Raw genomic sequence first — 20,362 nt, 5'->3', positions numbered from 1 at the left:
CCTTAGTGTAGGCGATAAAACTGTCCAAGCAATTACGTATTAATAAAGCTAGTATTTTCCTATGAATTTCAAAGTTATCTAATAATCTTCCACAGTGCCCATTCTTTGAGTGTCTAAGGGGAAAGGGAGTTAATGGTTAATAAAACTTGCCAGAGTGGTGAGAACATGCCCATGGAGCTGACATAGGGAACTTGACAATTCCTGGAAGGAAAAGGGTTAAGAGCCAGCAACTTACACATAGAAAACTGTGTGACCACTTTCATTCTCTTCCTTACAGCTTCAGTTGTTAGTGCTACTGGCCTGCCAGATTTCCTAAAATCAGGATAGGCTCACAGTCAGCTGAACAGATCAGGGTAAGAATATCTTTGTATTTCTCTGGCTTGCAAACTTCTGCTTATGGAAATATTGTGTGTGAGCAGGAGGGCTCTCAAGGGAGTAGATATTCACAGGTTTTTCACTGAGAACCCTACAGTGGCTGTCACTTGTCAAGTCCCCTGCTTACTCAAAAACCGACACGGTGCTCAGCCAGCATTCCAACATTCACCTGCAGAGTCCTCTGCGCTTAGAGACTCTGGTCGGGTTCCTCTCCTGAGGAATGAAACCTCAGCCTCCTTCCGTGGGGGTTATCAGGGTTTGGTGAGTTGATTCTTGTAAACGGTTGTTTGGCAAGGTGAGAGGGCGGAGAGAGCCGCAAGGGGTAAAGATGTGCTCCTGGTTTGCTTCTCTGCCCCTGCAGCATCTTGCCACCAACCTTCCCAGCACAACAGCGGTCCGGTTAGCGAAAAAAAGAGTGGTAACTTATCTTTCAGTGTTCTGTGCAGGTGAGGGAGGGATAATGATTACAGACTGAAGTTTTCTCTAACGTCACCACGGCTGCAAGAGGAGGGATCAAGCAGAGATCTGCTTTGGCTTTTGTCACCGTGTGTGTGAGCCATCATAGATGGAAACGTGGAAAATTTCCAATGGGAAAGGGAGTGGCGAGAAAGGAAAAAAGTCAACTGTGATAGAAAGAGCTAGAAGTGTTTCATCTCTTCTAAGTAAAATTAATGCAAAGTAGATGCCTTTTCTGCAGCTCTCCTACTGACCCATTCGTATTACACAACTTGGTTCACCAAAGTGATTGAAGTTGGGCGGCTTCAATTTCTCAGGTGATATTTGGCAGTTCTTGAGAGAAAGATGGTGTGAAATATGTGGGTACATGATGAAACCTGCTTCCAACAGCAGAACACTATACCCAGAAGTGACTCGGAGAACCTCTGTTAAAATCCTACGTGGTTTTCGTGCATTGCAACGTGCATATTGCATTTCTGGTGGTGATCATTTATTATCACTGTGCTTTATTACCTATCGGCATATCCACTCTAGTGAAAACTGCATTTATAAACTCAGAAGCGTCTGATTTGTTTTAAAATCATGCAAATTACTGTCCTCAATTTCTCACGCTTTTTATTTCAGTATATTAGCTTAGATGCAAATTCCTTCTGTGTTTTCTATCAGTTTGTACCAGAACTTACGAACTTTGCCTGGAGCCCATGGCCACAACGTAAGTGACAATATCAGAGTTTATTTTCTCTCCTGGAAAGCAAATAAACTTTGCTAAAAACAGAGACTTAGGTCATTGGCCACTGTGGAAGGAAAAACACAGCAGAAACCAAGCTTCAGCTTCCTGAGGAGCCAGCGCTGTGCCCATTTACATCAGATGTCAACTTCCATCTTGATGGCAACGGTGCAGACCACTCCCTGATAGGAGACTGGGTGATTGTACGTGTGTTTGTGCTGGCCGTTCCAAAGCACTGCTATTGAACACAGCAATCTCTGTGCCCAGCCTACAGCTGCACCAAAGAGGGTCCTTGAGATGCTGGAGCTGGTGTGGAGCCATCCCAACTTGATTGGGAGAGCCTCAGGACCTTTCACAGCCATCATAGCGTCTCTTCTCCCCCATGCCTGCACTTCCCTGCTCAGGAAGCCAAGCAGAGCGAGGAGAGCCTGGCCGGGAGACACGGCGCCCCGGCAATCAGAGGAGTAGATCGCTGGCACAAAATGGCAATCCAGCCCTGCTCGTAACTCCTGCATGGCTGGAAGGGAGGTAGACAAATTAAATTAGCTGGCATCTTTCTAAATTTCCCTCAAAACTAAAATTGAACAGATGAGTAAAACCAAACCAACCCCAAATTGTTGGTTAAACTTCCTGATATTGTTTTTGACTGATTATTTGGACCAGCCCTCTAAGGCCCACGCACTAGAACACCTCTGTCATGTGAAAAATCTGTTATCAGCAAGGAAATAATCTTCAGCAAGCAAATGCCACTGTTTCCTTTCTTCTGCTGTCACAATCTTGTGCTGCTTATTTGCTTTTCTGGTGCCATTTTGTGCCTCTAGGCGAAACTCTGCATTTCATTTCCACGCAGATGCACAGGGGTGGGAGATTTCCTCACCCTTGGACATCCTGCATTATAATTTGGGCCAAACTGCATGTCCTGGGCTCTGTTTTGGCCTGATCAAGATACACGGACAGAGGGAAAGGATGGCCACAGAAAGAGGCTCTCCCGTGTTTTGCACTTGGAAATGTTGCACCTCAGAAGGCAAGAGCCATTTGTTTCTTTGTAATCTCCCTAATACTTCAAAAGTTGGCTTTGATCCTCCAATATTATTTGAGCTCATGCCCAAACCCTATTAAGCAACCTTGTGACAGAGACTGGAGGGGAAAGGATTGTGCCGTTTCCCATCATGTATTAAAAATCAGTATGAAAATCTGTGAAATGTCAACGTTGCTGCAGCCCACGGAGCCTGTGAAGCCCGGTGACATCATGGTCCATGGGTGACATGGCAGGTCCCAGGACCCCTGAGCTTTTCCAGGGCTGTGCTAGGTTTTCATCTTGACTTTTAATGCCGAATGGGTGCTGCAGAGAGCAGGCTGCTGGGGAGGGGGCAGGGCTCGCTGCCGGTCCCTTCCCTGCCTGCAGACTGGGATGGCATGAGTTAGCATTTTCTGCCGTTTGTTGTTGGCGTAAAGCGATTTGCAGAAACACACCACTGGGCTGTAGCTCACGGAGAAGCCAGGCGGATTAAAAGAAGTCCACATTCACCCTCGGATGGCTCAGGCCAAAAAAAAAAATACCTTTATAAAGAGCAGCACTTTGATACATATTTCACTTTAATCTAAGTACACACTTAACTTGGGAGCCAAACGCCTACCAAGGGCATCGGTCACGGGCTCAGGCAGGGGAACATCCAGCACCCAGGTTGTGAATATCTTGATTTGACAAAGGCCAGAGATCACATGTAGAGGCAACTGGTGGCAAAGAGTAAAGAGTGAGAGAGCAAGTGAGAGAGACAAAGAGATAAAGCGGATGAACAGAGGCTCGTCATGTCGCTTGTTACAGTACTGGAAGGTGCTTGTGCTCTCTGACAGCAAAGGTGACATAAAAACCTTTGCAGAACAAACCAGAGCAGAGCACAACGGGCTGGCTTTGTTCACCTTTCCTGGTGGGGTGACTCCAGTGCTTCAGATCGAGGGCCAGCAATACCAATAATTTCCGAGTGTTTTGTTAAAAATATCCTCCAAGTTTCTAGAAGTTAGAAATCACTAAACTGCTGATCTTTCTTTAATCACCATCCGTGATGCTGGTCACCAGAACCTCCAGGTGAAGCCAGGATGGGTGCACAGATAAGGTGAGCATGTTTGAAAGCACAAGTGAACGCTGCAGAGAGCTGTTTGCTTTGCGTTATTCACACTCTTCAAGCTCTGGCAAATTGCTTTTCCTCTGACCATACATTACAGTAATTTTTTCAAGCTGAACTGGTTTGGATAGAATAAGTGTCTGTTCTGAATCTTCATTAGAAATGTCAATTGGCTTTGAATCTTTTTGGAAGATGCAGAGAGAAATAGAAGTCTTTCAAGTATCTTCGTGTTTTTGGTATCTGGAAGTGGCTTCTCTCATAGGAGAGAAAATAAAAGAAGTTGCTCTATTTGAGCAATTTAATCTCTATAAGGTAATTTACTACAAGGAAACACTTCAGTACTCAATGCTTTTATTTTCTGGCACAAAAGTATCATCGACCTCGCTCTTCTCTTGCTTCAGTTGTGTTTCGGGTAATTCTTGTAAGAAACAGCTTCCCTAAGGAGCAAATCTACAAGTCAAAGTCATGACTTTCTTCTCTCAAAAAAGGACCCAGAAGACTGGATCAGCTGTACGCGTCTCCTCCCTTTATATGGTTCGGCTGTTCCAGTGCTTTCATCATCTCAAGTAAAATTAGCACTATGGTAATTACCCTGGGCCAAATATACAGCTGGTGAAAGTGCACATATTTCGGAGGGGTGAAACCTGAGATGGAATTGGCAGGCACCATCCTATTTTTTAAGGCTAATGTAAGGAAATGGGAGCTATTTCAGTTCCTCATGTACAGACGTACATCCACATGCAATGCTTCCACTCTGCTGTGATTTTCCCTGCTAGAGCTTTTGCACCCAAATCCCTGTGGACTATTAATGCCAGCATAAGGTTTCCCAAATCATCTCTCCACATCTTTGGGATGGACAACATCAAGGGAAGTCTGTGGTTTTCAGTCTTCTGTACTACCAGCTGTAGGCTTGCTGGAGGGAAACAGCTTGTGGCTGGCAGTGTGTAAAGGTGTACAGGGCTGATGTTTTGTGTGATTGTGAAGAGCTATATTTGATAGCTTTACATAGTACTTCTCCAAAAAAGAAGGATAAAAAAGGAGGAAAGAGAAAGAAAAACCAGTGAGGCAAAGTGTTATGGGTCCTAACTCAGGAGTGGCACTCTGCTGTACCTTCTTAAATGAAACAAGTGACAAAAGAAAGGTGGACTTTTTTCCCCTATGGAAAAAGCGATCATTGAAGAGAAGAGGTTTTAATCAGTATATACAGTGAGTAATTCCAAGAACTACAATAAAGTACTTACCAAATCTTTTTCCCGACTCACATCCTACCACAGGTCACTGTGGAAATGGTCCCATTGAAATTGGTGGGGTCACGTTTACTCAACATGAGTAAGGCCCTTGACCTGGGTGGGCAAGGAAGCTCTCCCTTTGCATGCACTCACCAGGGTCTTCTTTGATTTCCACCTGGAGATCTCAAATAAGACCTACCCATTTATGTGTAATTCCTCTTTTTATGCCTTATTTAGTGCATTCCTATCACAATTAAGCATTTATCAGATGAAACTGGAACAATTACGACACATCCAAAAGGTAACTCTGCCGGGGTAGTACGCTGGAGGCACTCACTGTGGACACTTGTGAATGGTATATGGGAGGCTTTGGGGCTGTCTCCTCTCTGCTGCTGTTTTGTGCAATGGTTACACATAGGCCATCAGCTCATTTTGGCACCTGGACTAAGCAGGAATCGTGCCGAATGAACATCAGACCAAAAATAGTCCCTCCCGTGTCAGGCAAGTCTATGAGACACCCTACGATCAAAGATGGGGAAACACGGAGAACAAATGCAATGCCCAGTAGTCACCGCAAACCAGCTGCCTGACAGTTGTGGAGCTTCCTACACAAGCCGCTGCAAACGAGAGCCTGAAGAAAGAATGTGAAGGAGGATGGTGATATAGATGGTTCAGCAGATGTTTAATTGGAGCTACTCCCATGCGTGAGAGAACACACAAAGCTGTTCAATGGAAAATGTGTGTTCAGAAGTGGACATGGCACTGAATATGAGATAATTATTAAGGCATTTCTATTTTGGAGCCCTTCTGTGTGTAGTTTTACATAATAAATGTTAACATTGCCTTTCTACATGCACACGCGTTCCCTGGTCCAAACAAACAAACAGCTTTTTGCTTCTTGACACTGATACCTCTTGAAGTAAGTATCTTTGGCCACAAATAGATCATTGCCCTATTTGAAAAGTTGCTGGTGGAGTGTAGCCAGTTTTGACTGGCTATATATACCTAAGCTGGCAAATCAAGCAACCTGTCAGCTTTTGCTTCTATATATAAAGAGGAATGATATAGAATAAATCAGCTGGACGGAGCACATGTCAAATCAATTTTTATACCAAAATAATTTTCTTTCTGAGTTTGATTTATTCTACTCAGCTGTAGAAAGCGCTAACTTCTGGTCCCAAGTTTGCCTAGGATGGACAGGCGATACTAGGAATTCGCTGACAACAGGTTCTCCGCTTATGCTGTGGTTATAACACCGCCTTTCTATGCACAATTTAGGAATGGCTGGGGAATCCACCGAAAGGGATAGCACTCATAGAATGGTTTGGGTTGGAAGGGACCTTAAAGACCATCCTGTTCCACCCCCTGCAATGGGCAGGGACACCTCCCGCTGGATCAGGTTGCTCAAGGCTCCTTCCAACCTGGCCTTGAACACCTCCAGGGATGGAGCAGCCACAGCTTCCCTGGGCAACCTGTGCCAGTGCATCACCACTTCAACGGTGAAGAAATTCTTCCTTGTGTCTAATCTAAAGCTTCTAATCTAAATTCGGTCTAATTTAAAGCTATTTTGCCTTGTCCTCTCACTCCCTGTGATTGTGCAACACTGCAAAGCTCACCCCTCAAGGAGCGCTTGGGACAGAGACGGGGTGAAGCATAAGGGATTCATTCGAATTTATGAGGATTTGCTCCTATCAGGTGCTCTGGGGAAGCCCCTCAGAGCCCTGCGGGGTGAGCTCTGCCTGCTGCACCAGGACAGCGCAGGATTGGGGGGGCCGGCGGGGGGGGGGGGGGTGTCAGTTCCACAAGGGGCCACCAGGTGGCGAACAAGTGCCCGCGGCGGCGCTGCCGGGCCGGGGCCAGCGGGGGTCTGGGGACAGGATCGGGGGTGGATGGAGGCTCTGGGTACCGGTCCGAGGCTGGATGGGGCTCTGGGTACCAGGTCGGGGATGGATTGAGGGTCTGGGTACTAGATCGGGGGGTGGATGGAGGCTGTGGGTACAGAATGGAGGATGGATGGAGGCTCTGGGTACCAGACTGGGGGTGGATGGAGGCTCTGGGTATCAGATCAAAGGAGGATGGAGGCTCTAGATATCAGACAGGGGGTGGATGGAGGCTCTGAGTACCTGATTGAAGGTGGATGGAGGCTCTGGGTACCAGATTAGGGATGGACTGAGGTTCTGCGTACTAGATCGGGGATGGATGGAGGCTCTGAGTACCAGATCAAAGATGGATGGAGGCTCTGGGTACCATATCGAGGGTGGATGGAGACTCTAGTGACCGGATCGGGGATGGACTGAGGCTCCGGGTACCAGATCAGGGGTGGATGGAGACTCTGGGTACCAGATCAGGGATGGACTGAGGCTCTGGGTACCAGATCGGGGGTGGATGGAGGCTCTGGGTACCAGATCAGGGATGGGCTGAGGCTCTGGGTACCAGATCGGGGGTGGATGGAGGCTCTGGGTACCAGATCGGGGGTGGATGGAAGCTCCAGTCCCTGGGCTTGTGGCTGGGGGTTTGTGGCTGGGAAAAGTGAAATCCCACTGCTGTTTGTTCTCAGCTGGAAGCATCCAAGGCTGGGCTTGTGCTAAGCAACCTGTGCCAGTGCCTCACTCCAGCATCTCCTCAGCTACAGGAACTGACCCCAAGAAAGGCTTTAAATTCTGGAAGTAACTCCTGTGTTGTGTTTTTAAGCCTCGTGAAAACATTGATCCACATTTTTCAGCCTAGACTGAAACTGTAATTGTGCCTTATTTCATTCTTGCTGCTTTTCTGTCATGCTTCCTCTTGTCTGCTTGGAAGTGAATTTGTTGTCAGATGCTTCCCTAAATGGGCCTCTTATGGCCACCACAGACACCAACTCTTTCTGTTTGCAGGTTCCCAGCTCAAAACCAGCAAAGGTTTAAGACCTAAAAAAAGCTTATAAACAATTTTTCTTCTCCCCACACAAACACTTCAGATACCCTGAAAAATATCTGTTATTTCCTGATGTGAGACTGACTGTGTAACCGTAATGCTTCAGCTTAGACGAACAGCTGAAGTCAGACCTCCCGCGCAGTGTGTAAGGAACAAGGGATAAACAAAGGGATATATATTACGCACCACATCTGAAAATCACCTTCACAGAAATATGCTCTAAATGATACATGATAAAGGGGAAGGAAATGCCAGCTGCCCTAATGAACAGTGGTAGGCAAAGCTGGAAAAATAAATTATATAATAATCTCTTATTATATTCCCTTTGACATAAACTAATCTTGACCCAGAACAATAGCTTCACTTTCCAAGAGAAAATAACCAAGATGCAGCTATAATAAAGATACAGGAGTCCAATGCAAAGTGGTTTATATTTTGTCTTTGTTGTTAACATTCTTTTTCATCTGGTAAATTTTGTGGAAAAGATGGGAACAAGGAGAGCCGCTTCCAGCTGAAGCAGACAGAAATGCCATTTGCTGCCTCTTGGTGCCTAGGAAGAAGATGCTGAACTTCAATGCAGTGTATTGGCTTTCTGCTGAAGACCCAAGGAGAACATGCAACGCTCTGGGAGAGCGGGAGGGTATTTATGTGTCACTGCAGCTCCCAACTCACTGAACAGCCCAGAATGCAGCTAGACACTTACTTTTGGATTGGTGGACTTTTTTATCCATTTCATTAGGGAAGACTCCCCATTTCTGCTGAGAGGATGTATGTGTTATTACATTTGTTGGGTTTCTGAGTCTTGCTTGCTTTTGCATTGCTCAGCTCTGCAATGGGGATGGATAAATAAATAATTTTAAAAAGCCAAATGAAAATCCTTGGGAAACATCCTCATCTAGAAAAAGCAGATGGGTGAAGAAGATTCTCCCTCCTCTTTACCTTAAGATGCTGTACACCAGCATCGAGCAAGAGTCTTTCTTAGGCAAGGAGGATGTAAGAACTAGCTCTACCAAGAGCGCAGTGAGTCGCCACGAAATGATCATTACGGAAGGAGTCTGCACACTTTGTGTGGTTGCGTTTCCCTTCTACACCACTATCCATCCCTGTCTTACCCACCTGGTGCTATCAAAGATCCTTCATCAGGTGAGGAGGTTGCAGGTTAAGCTCTGAATATAACTGCCGTGCAGAAGCGTGTGTTTGTATGTCTGTGAGAAGAGAGGTTTTTTTGGCTCATTCCTCCAAACAATTTGAGTTCCTGCTAAGAAGTGCCCACAGAATGTCTTTATAACTTTGTGGATTTGCTCGCCTTTCAGTGTCTTTTAAAGTCAAAAGACTACTCTGCGTCTTATAAATCTTTCCATGACCTCTTAGTGCTTAAGATATGGAAGATTAAAATTGTGGCTGAAGGGGAGAAAAGTGAAATGTGCTTTCACGAGGTGTGGGGTAGAGGCATGTTCTTTATTTCTGTGTCCTTATTCATAAAAATTCAGTGCATGCTTCACTATACATTATTATACATAGTTTTTATACTGTGATAAATGAAATTAAAATATCAAACAGAGAAACCCAGAAAAAGCCAGACTGCTTGAGACCAGCGGTTCAACCAGTATCCTGTCTCCAGCACTGGCTGGTATCAGATGCTGTAGATAAAAGCAGAAGAAACTGTATAGTAGCCTGTTATGAATTAACATGCCCAGGAGAGAAGTTTCTTCCTGACCCTCATCAGTTAGCGGTTGACTTATATGCCAAAGCATACATTACTATACATGCTCACGTGTTTATATCTCTCTATACCAAGAAGCATGTGGCAAAATGCTAAATCAGACTCCTGGTACTTTCACTTACAGGAAAGTCATTCCCAGGAAAGAATTTTCTTCACCGCAAGAGGCTCACACAGTACATAGCTGAGAGAGGGAAAGGCAGCTGGGATTCACAGCTTAATAAGGGAAACTACTTTTACAAACGGCACCTGAAATGTACACCTTTTGAAGGTATTTCGGGGATTTTGATGACATATCTCAGTAGTATCTTGTCTCTCTGAGTAGCTTTACCTCTGTAATTAAGCAAATACTCACATGTGCGTAAATACTTGTAAAGTGATCAATTTAGCATATTTGGTGTTAGACATCCCTTTTTTTTCTGAAATCACAGGATCACAGAGGAACAAGGTTAGAAAGCTCAAAGTAAGGCTGACCATTCTGTATCACTCCTTACAAACACTTTCTCCAACAGGGTCCTGAAACCCACCACCACAGAGGTTACACCCCCCACAGTCGGTCCTTTGCCTTATTTTAATGTTTCTTCATTAACTTCCATTTCTGGCTTCAGCTTAAGCCCATGCTTTCCCTTCCTACCCAACGGATACCGGCAACAGATTGTCCCTCTCTCTTGAATTGCAGTTTTTGTGTTCGAGAAATATTTCTTTGTTTTCAACCCCCTTTTTTTTTTGCACCAAAACACCATCATTTATTTCCCTGCATCCTCACTTACATGTTTTTTAGATCTTCAAATCAGGCTGCCCAACATTGAATAAAGCAACCTAGCCAAGATCCTTCAAAGACAGAGGAGTGTGGAAAGAGTACTTCACATGTCTTGAAGGTTATATTCTATTTTATACAATCTGAATGGTGTTTCTTTCCAACGCTGCAGAAGCACCAGGACTCTTCCCCATTATCCTGCATCTCTTCCCATTTTTTAGACTATTTCCCCAATGCCTGCCAGTGCTCACTCCCAGGATACAAGAAGACGTTTTCAACTGCAGTTGTAGATGGATGCTGCTGATGGTTCAGCATATAAAAGTAGCTAATTAATAAGCTCTGGAATAACCATCTCTCCCCGGGCTTATTAATGTGCTTGGTTTTACCTAAAGGGATCACATCTTTCCAAAGACAAGAGCTAGCAAAAAAGAAATGCAAGATACATTAAAATAAAGCAGCAATACTACTCCATGGAGCAAACTTCAGAAAAAAAGAATCAGCATGCTATTTTTCTTCATTAAATGTGATGAGGTCTTAAAAACTTTTAATTAGTCAGAAGGATGTGAATGACTTGTCAGACCTAATTTTAGCAGCCTAAAATTAGCCATCATTTCCACAACAGACATCTCATCTCCTTCAACAATAAATAGAGAGGGGGGAACATTTCCAGGATAAACACATCCTATTGCTTTCAGCTCCCTAAAAGCCAGAACAAGATGGGATGAACCACCCTGTGAGGACAGAAGAGTTCCAGTTACCACAGAAAACCTCAACCAGTAGGCAAACAATTTCTTGATGGCAGAGGTCAGGTGAGATAAATCGCATTATAGGCAGCCACGAGTTCAGAGATAATTATTTTTATGTTAGCATGGTAATCAAACACAGTACAAATTAACTGTAATCATCAGGGGGGGAAACAGCATGGTGAGATATTTCTTATTGAAAAATTACAGAGGTGTGCAGAGCATGGAACTTCCATGTCACTGACAACTTCAAAACATTAACATTTTCCTTTTTTGCCAAGTTGAGCTGACAGCTGAGTATGTTGAATTTCACTGTGAAGGACCATTTTTACACAGTCGTTTCAGATGAATAAAAGTATTTCATTTTAACAAAATCACACTATTGGGTGTCCAGATTGATCTTTGTCTTCTTAAAGAAGCATAATACACTAAAAAGAAAAGTAAGGCTGATATTCTGAAATGAAAGACGTTTTGATTTAAACTATTGCACAGCTCGTTCAAAAAAAAACATGATCTTCTCTCTGAGGCTCAACCTGATTTTGCTGATTTTGATTTCAAACTTGAGGTCTCATTTTGTTTTCCAAACAGTGCAAACGAGCCAGCTTGGCCAGCCCTCCTAGCTGTCAGAGCCACGTAACAAAGCCTTCACGCAGCCCCAAGCCGGCTGACATACCGCATACCTCAAGCCGCTGGGGAGTGGCAGTTCTGGGAATGGCTAACGACTAGGAAATGAGAAAAGCTCTCCAGGATCCCACTGTGGATCCTACAGGACTAGGCAGGGCGTAAGCAGGTTTCCAAAGCTGGTCAGTAATACTGGGTTCAGTTACTCTTGCCAGTTCACTTCCTCCTACAAAGAAAAGCCCCACAGATTCACCAATGTAACCCGAGGATGGGATCCTTATCTGCCTCTGGGTACATCCAACATTGGTCCATGCAGGGTAATAAAGTTTACAATAGGTTTGCTCAAATACAGTAGCTGTCTAGTGAGCCCAGATGTAAGCTGTCGGCTTGTACCAATGCTAAACCTGTTACTGATACCCACACTAACCATTAGGAAGCTCCTTCTAGCAGCTCAGTGCTGTATTACAATGCAGGCATGCTGTCAGCGGGGTTTATAATATAAATACTTGTGCATCTGAGTTCATTGTTTATATTCTAAAAGCTATGCTGGGAGGATTTGTTCAAAGTGATTTCAATTGCAGTAAAAAGCTAGATTTGGGACTCTATTGATAACCTACTTAAGGTCACAGCTGCTTTCCGATAAGAAATTTCTCCAGAAGGCTGATTGACAGCTGTCACTGGGTCTTCTGGATCTTCACAACTGGTGACGAGGGCAACTGCACTAAATGACTTTTGGTTAGCACTAAAAGGCTTGATCTCCAGTGCTGATGTCTCTGCTTCTTTTTCTCGTGTCTTCTCAATTCTGTTCCATTCTTGCTCCTTCCGATCCAGTTGCATGGCACTGCAGTAAGGAGCATAAACTTCCGTGGTTTCTTCAAACTGTAAGCAATCCACTTTATAGTATTTTTTCTTTACATGTAAGACGTCGTTAAACCTATGGCCCCAAAGAATCTCTCTGGGGACATACGAGCTTCTTGACTGATGTGACGTTCCTGTTGAATCACCTGTGTAGACAAATGTGACCAAGATTTCAAAGTTGTCCTTGGCCAGAGCTTTCCGGTCTAGACCATACAAGGGACTCTCACTATCTATTTCATGTACAACTGTCACTGGTGTAACAAGTATGATCTGGTCATTTAGCAGCTTCAAGTCCTTGTATTCCATCGTCATTCTTCCTTCCTTGTCTTCTTTGTACCGCAAAAGCTGAGCTCGTACAGAGCCCTCAACCATGTGATTTGGCCGGAAATCACCAATGCGCCACATGAGGCAAAATTTATCATCCCTTAAGCCAACTACAGCATAGTAGCTAAAACGAATGGTTTGAGCTCTTTTTCGAGCTGTGGCCATTTTAGCCAAGGCTGCTCCAATTATGAAGGTGTCAATAATGCAGCTTAATACTGACTGTAGGATAACCATGAGGATCGCAACAGAGCACTCTTCTGTAACACAGCGGTAACCGTAACCAATGGTCGTTTGCGTTTCAAGGGAGAATAGGAATGCTCCCGTGAAGCTATGGACATTTGCAACGCAGGGGGTTATTTCTTCATCGTTGAATAAATCTCCGTGTTGGATTGCTATCAGCCAGAAGACTAGTCCAAAGAACAGCCATGAAAGAACATAGGACAATGAGAATATCACAAACATATGGCGCCACTTGATGTCCACCAAGGTGGTAAATATGTCCACTACATAGCTCTCCCATTCCCCAAAGATGTGTTTGAAGTACACATTGCAGCTGCCGTCCTTGTGGAGAAATCTCTTCTGCAATCTTTTCATCCCCTTTTCAGGGTTTTCTTGACAAGCGCCTTGGTAACTGATCTTATTTCCCTGTATGTTTACAGGCCTATAGCAACCACTTTCAGTCATCTTTCTCATATCTGCCTCGTGGCATCAGTTTACAGAACACACTTGTGGTCCCAGAGGCTATTTGTTTTCTTTGTTCATTGGAAATCTATGAAATAAAAGAAAAAGTTTATTTTTGCTTTAATTTCCTATGCCAGGACTGTGTAACACCAAATCTAAATACTTTCACTCTGTGGGCAATGAGCAATTTTCCGCGGAGTACAGTCTCTGTCATTCATTACACAACATAGGTCAAAATGTAGACCTGGAAATATGAGGCAGCTAGAAATTCAAACCGTTAGAAATGTTCTTATCCATCCTAAAATCTGGTATGTAGATGAAAACAGAAATTAAAAACCTCTGTGGTGACCTCACTGTGAGTACCTCTTCTAATGTTTTGGTGAAGGAACATTGAAATTAGGATGGGCTGTCATGAATGGTCACAGGAATGGCCTGAACCCTCTTAAAGTTAGCTAAACACTCAAGGTAGCTAATTGTTCCTTGCATGTTTGTTTGTTTTCCTTTACTAGAATAAATGCCTAGGAAAACACCCTCTTTTAGACACAACTTCAGTAGCACAGGCAGGCAAGTTCAGCGCTAATGTGTTTTAACCAGAAAATGTATCAACCACACAATCATTCACTGTTATTTGTGTTTCAGAATTGCCCAGAAAAACCTGGTCTTGGAATTGAACTTTACTGGGATAGTGCTACAAGGATATATTTGTTTAATTTGTAGAAAAGTATTTACATTTCAAATGAAAACGAAACTTCTCTGAGGTCCTGGAAACCCTCACAAGTCATTCCTTAAAAATAAAGAAAAAAAAATTCGGCTGCCAGAAAGTATTTAAATTTTTATTAATGAATTTGAAAAAAATCATGCATTATATTAATAAATTTTGTGGATGATACAAGTTTAGGAAATGATGTGAATTAGGAGATTCCTCTGAGAGATCAGGGAAAGAATGGTGTCTTTATTGCAGCCATATGAACTTCAGCAGTACGAGGTGCTAGGCTTTATGTTTAGCAAATAATAACAAGAACTTGTGTTAGAAACTGAGACCTCATCAAATGGAATCCAATAAAAAAGGAAAGATTTAACTTGAACTAATCAGTTACGGAATGCTTACGAATTAATTACTTCTAGGATACAGCACTAGAAAAAGGCAAATGCCTTTTCCTGCAAGTCTCCAGCTCATTTGACCATATCCCAACCGCTAACACAGAAAACACTGACAACTCAGAAGTGGCAGGGGACACAGCTAGAAAAATTCAATTTTTTTTTGCCAGATCTCATGCTTCTGACTGGTATTTATGAAGAGAAAAAGCTAATATTTTTGAGGAAAAAACATCCTTCCTCTTCCAAAAATTGTACGTTTTCAATGGAAAAATGACAAGTACTTTTCCCATTTTTAGCTGGTTTCAGCAGACAGAAGTTCAGATGTAGCTTTTACAATGAAGCCAACATATTCATGGAAAATGAGTTTATAAGAAAAGTTTCCTAGCGGTAGTCTTTTTCCTCAGCTCTTCATTCACTTTGCCTGAGTATAAATGACTGCACACACTTCGAGGCAGAAGTCAGGCCCATAGAGTGCAATATATATTGGATGGACTAGATTAACAGTCCGAGAAGCCTTCTCCCATCCAAGGAACAATGACAGGCATGCAAAGACACTATTCCAAAAACACTTAAAAGCCAAACATAGTTTCCATTTCTTTTTTCTTTTCCTTTTTTTTTTTTTTTTTTCAGTAGAGAAATGAATGTGACATATGGTGTCGTAGCCTCTGAATGTGGCCTTCATTAAAAAACACAACATTAATGTTTCCAAAAATACTTCTTGGAATACATTCTTTGGAAACATTCGTAAGGCTTGCTTTACTCATAGCTTTATACAAACAGTGTAGCCTACTCTATTGAAGACTCTTGACCTAATGTTTTATAAGTCACACTTAACAACAAACAAAACTGGAAACTGTTGAGTTATTTTTTGAAGAAACTCATAATATGAGGTGTGAAAATAAAACAAATTGTAATCAGGAGCCAATATAATTTTAAATAAAAAACATGCTTACACTGTTTTTCTTGTTTACCAATTCAAATCAGAGTTTCTTCAAAATACTTACAGACAGGCTGGGACTCTAAAAGGGACTAAGTAGATCATGAATCAAAGACTACTGAGTTGATTCCACTGTCTGCTGTTGCCATCAGCAAATCATTATATTTCAAAAATGGTCTTTGCTGGCACCATCTTTAGATTTTGTTGGTGCTGACAAGAATCACAGACTGTCACGCTCAAAGCTGTGTGGCAAAGTCCACTCTGATTTCCTGGTAGTCGGTCGTACACAGGAGACAACTCTGATTGAGAGGCATCTTCCGTTAGGAGCTTTGACTCTAATTAAGGTCTTTCCTAAGTACAGATTTTAGTCCTAAATATACGCTCATGGATGTTGATGATGGCTTTTTGACTGGTGTAAACGAAGCCATGTAGTAAGCTGCTAGATTGGATTTTGCAAAGCCACCAGAAGTATGCCTGTAAAAAGAAATGGAACACGATACAGAGCTTCCTAACCCAAAACCAAATAATTTAGCCCTGAAGCTTGATGGAGTAAAAAAGAATCGGTGCAGAGCAACGGTAAAAGACATATATTGCTTTCAGAATCTGAGTTAATCTTTCTCCGTCGTGTTGAAAATTGGATTGCTCACAGCCATTTGGCATTGCGGAGTGGAGACGTGCCCCAGATGACCTAAAATCCCAAATGTGCTTGAAAGTCTGAGGAAATAGCCTCCTCAGTCACTCAAAAACATCTAAAACTGTTGCCCGGTATTTTGGGTGTGCTTAAAGGTAAGCCAAATCTGAACTTTTCCAGGCTACCCTTTAAAGTCTCTCAAGTGCAATAAGAATCATGTATCATAATTAAAATCTCTTTAACATTGTCTGACGTTGCTTAGAACATTTACTTCTAAAAAAACATCCTTTGGTGTTTCTGAATTATGTAAGACTACGTTACGAGCTGTACTTCATTCATGGGGACACTTTTAAACAGGCACATGATTTTCCTATTCCAAATGAGAGGCAGTGAGGCTGTGGAGCCAGATGTTCATCGCTCACTCTACTGAGACACGCGGCCTTTTGCAGAACAGTCTGAAGGCTATTATTACTACCAAATTTTAGAGGGGAGAAAACTTACAACCAGGCTTACGAACTTAAATCTTAGAGGCAGTTCAAAAATCTTATTTTTCAAAATAGAACTATTTTACACATACCTAAGAAAGCCATACGAATCACATTAAAGGTCCTACTACCTGGTAAAGATTAACAAAAGGGTGGGGGAGGATTTAAAAACATTCTCTACTCACTAAAGCTCACAGATCGGTTGCTGCAAATTATTCTCAGATGTCGCCAGGAAGCTTTTTCACCTTCCTCTAATACTAAAACACAAACGCTCACCCTTTTCTTGTCTTGCTTTTACTTTCAGTGTGTTTTTCCTTATTTCTGGGCATGTTTGTACCCATCATGAGCCTCTTCTTTCATACTGCTGAAATTTGCAGGACTTCTGCTAAATATTCTTATAAATGCATTTTACGCCCCCAAATAAAAACTTGTCAGAGATAAAAATGGAGCAGGGAAGCTGGGCAGGATAGCAGGAAGACAGAAATAGAGAAATCTCAAAGATTTCATTAGGGTAAATGGCAGAGAGGGTTTGGAGGTTCTTCTAAAGTTTATACATCAGACCCAGAGTTCTGAAAATCAGCATAGCTTCTTAATTATTTAAGCAAAGGCTGGGATCTTACTATATGGGATACTGAAAGATGGCCAGTGAGATAAGGGACTGTTCCAGAGACCTGTGTTTATGGGATATCGTTGAAAATTTCATCCCAATCAGATATGGGAGAAAGGTAAGTAAACTTCTATATTTCAAAGGTCATAAAGCAGTGCAGTAGTAGAAATAGAAACAAAGCCAACAACTACTTATATCCAGTGGAGAGCTACCAGAAAGCAAACACTGGCAGACGCAAGCCTTTTTATCATATTTATCATCTTCATCGAGTTCCTTTTGAATAAAGTAGCTGTACCAGAAGAACTCGAACTCTTCATTTTCATTAGCTCACTCAACAATAAATTTAAAGCCTTAAGCATCAAGTTCAGCCTTGTAAAGACTTCCCCTAAGTGTAATGGTCACTATAATCTTGATATTTTTTGTGTAGGGCTCAGTGTTTTATGAGGATAATCCCCACATTACACCTTAAACTACTACCTAACGAGATGTTGCTAGACTCATTTTATGACTGTAATTTCCTATTATTTAAGCAAGTAGGGGTGAATTTTTGTCCAGTGACAACTTCAGTCAACAGTCTGTTTGTAAAACATTAAGCAGAACAATGTAAAAATCTTGGTTCTCTGTTCAGAGATTAAATCAAAAAGAAAACAGCTCGAAACTTCCAAATGAAACCGGGTACTCTCACTCTAACCCCACACACATGGAAGTGGATCTCTCTCTTTAGAGCTGGTTTAGCAATTGCCTCAGTTTCCTCCTTCATTTTAGAAATGGTCTGAAAGGTTTCCAGTTTTAGTCACTGTTGTGTAACCCTGGAAGGCTTTCAGCTCACAGAGCAGAAATGTGACAAGTCAAAACCTTTTGAGCTGCTCTGGAATTGACTCAAATATATGTTTCTTTAAAAAAAAAAACACACAAAACACACCACACAAAAAAAACTATATAAATCTATTAAGAGAGACTTGAGCCCGCTTTCTTTCCTTCCTTCCTTCCTTCCTTCCTTCCTTCCTTCCTTCCTTCCTTCCTTCCTTCCTTCCTTCCTTCCTTCCTTCCTTCCTTCCTTCCTTCCTTCCTTCCTTCCTTCCTTCCTTCCTTCCTTCCTTCCTTCCTTCCTTCCTTCCTTCCTTCCTTCTCTTCTTTGCAAACAGACCTAACTTTTAATGCTTACAGGCAGTCTTTATGCTTCTAATACGTAATCCCCAGAGCAGGATTGACACACATCATGATTCATCATCTGTGGATCTCACGCCACGCACACCACACGTCCACCCACGGAGGTGTTTGCTGGCGTCTCTTACAGGTACGCTTCAGGAAACTGAGCTTGCAAATCTACTACGCTTGTCTCACAAAATAGATTTTATGGTGCAAAACCTCTCACTCACCTCCTTTGGCAGAACAAAAAAAAAGAACAATGATGTTCACGACTTCAGGAACTGTCTGATATTCTCGGTCTGATATGGTCAGACCTGAGAGCTTGATAAGCACAACTTGATACTACAAATGGGGTTTTTTTTAATCATTTAATTTTCCTCAGCTCCCCACAAATGACTAAAGGGCATCTCTATAAGGCAGGGGGATGGGGCAACGCAAAATCCCCTGAATTGAACCCAGAGCCAGACCTTTAGAGAGCAAGAACATAGGAGAGGGGTTCCTACCACAGAGGGTGACCCAGAGCACTTTTAGATCAGAAAGTCCTTTTGCGCTGACTTTACAGGAGAGGAGCTCACCCCAGCCGTGAGCTTCAGCCACAGAACTTTCTTGTATCCATAGTAATGTCTTGAAGCCATCAGAGCGAAGCTTTTCAATGGCTCAACTTTCCCTTTAAAATAAAAGTTCTGTTGTTCAGCTCACTTCAGCGCAGTAGTAGGGCTGCAGTTCATCAGTTGCCAATGGAACTCTGTCACATTTGTAACGCACTGTTCTGCAAGCATCACCTCATGAGTTAACACCCTTCTTCTCCATCCTTTTGTGTACACAGAACTTTCAACAGCAGAAGAGAAGATTGCAAATACAGAAATAAAAGAAAACTTTGAATAGGTTAAGCTCAGAGCTGGAGCAAAAGAATATTCCTTAGACTTGCTATTCAACACCTCCACATAGACACAAGATTTAAAGTGTTTGTTTATTATACATGGTTAAAAATAGATATAAACAGCACAGAGCAGCAGATCTTTGCGCAGATTTTACAGCCATACAGTAGTGCTGCAATCTACACTGGAACACCTCGCAGTAACAGATATATTGACATCTAATTTTTCTAAGTGAAACCACATCTCCTTAAAACAAAAAAAAAATAAACAACAAAGAAAAAAAACCAAAAAGGAAATACATTATAACTTTGGCCCCTTCTAAGAAGGCAGACTTTTAAAGTTGCTCCTTGACAAAGGCTGGTGGCCTGTTTCAGAGCCACAGGACAGGTTAAAAGTGAACCAGCCTTCTGCTTACCACTCAGAGCAATTCCCCAAAGCTGTAGAAAGCTGAAAATGTCTATTTTAATTTATTCCTACTGTATGCACTGCTTGGTTTTAGCCAGAAATGAGCAGTGGAAACACTGAAATACCATGAGAAATGGAAAGTGCTGGCAACTCGAAACTCTTGATTTTGGGCCTCACCGCCATTCTTTGTCTCAGACAATTTGGCAGGGGTGAAACCTAAAATTGACTCTCGGGACTCTCTTCCTCTTTTTAACCCTGCTGCACCTCTCCTGCAGTGTTCACCTGCGATGGAGCGGCTAGGTTCACTCAGGACCGCTGTCATTTCCTCCAGCCTGGAAATTGCTCCTTCTGATTCTCTTTCCATCAGCTGTGATCCATTTGCATTTCGGAATCGAGCTGACTGGATCATTTCTGGTCAAACCTCTGCAGCCTCGGTTCTTAAAAATGCTGTAGCTGGTTCATATCCTAGACCTGAAAATCTACAGATGTTGAAACATGAAATAGCTGAAAAAATGTATTATAAATACTGTCGCCTTCCTTTGGTAATGAGTAACCAATCTACTCCTTCAGCAGGCAGAATCTCCTGAGTTTTAATGCATGTTAGCTGTGAAACGACTGAATATAAGTGTTAGCACTAATTATGGT

General features: G+C 42.5%; 1 protein-coding gene across 4 annotated transcripts in view; it reads right to left on the bottom strand.

The window, feature by feature from the left end:
* Positions 1–11,941: 11,941 nt before the first annotated feature.
* Positions 11,942–20,362, bottom strand: part of KCNJ16 (potassium inwardly rectifying channel subfamily J member 16) — a 31,674-nt gene continuing 23,253 nt past the window's right edge. For all 4 annotated transcript variants that reach the window (XM_054083136.1, XM_054083137.1, XM_054083138.1 and 1 more), the window contains one exon: positions 11,942–13,615. In XM_054083136.1, the coding sequence (XP_053939111.1) occupies positions 12,253–13,539 (1,287 nt within the window). In that variant the 5' untranslated portion in view covers positions 13,540–13,615 and the 3' untranslated portion in view covers positions 11,942–12,252. The remainder of the gene's footprint in view (positions 13,616–20,362) is intronic.

Source organism: Cuculus canorus, chromosome 18 (genome assembly GCF_017976375.1).
Source record: "Cuculus canorus isolate bCucCan1 chromosome 18, bCucCan1.pri, whole genome shotgun sequence".
Lineage (NCBI taxonomy): Eukaryota > Metazoa > Chordata > Aves > Cuculiformes > Cuculidae > Cuculus > Cuculus canorus.
The sequence above is the reverse complement of the archived record's forward strand: the minus strand, read 5'-3'. Positions and strand labels throughout refer to the sequence as shown.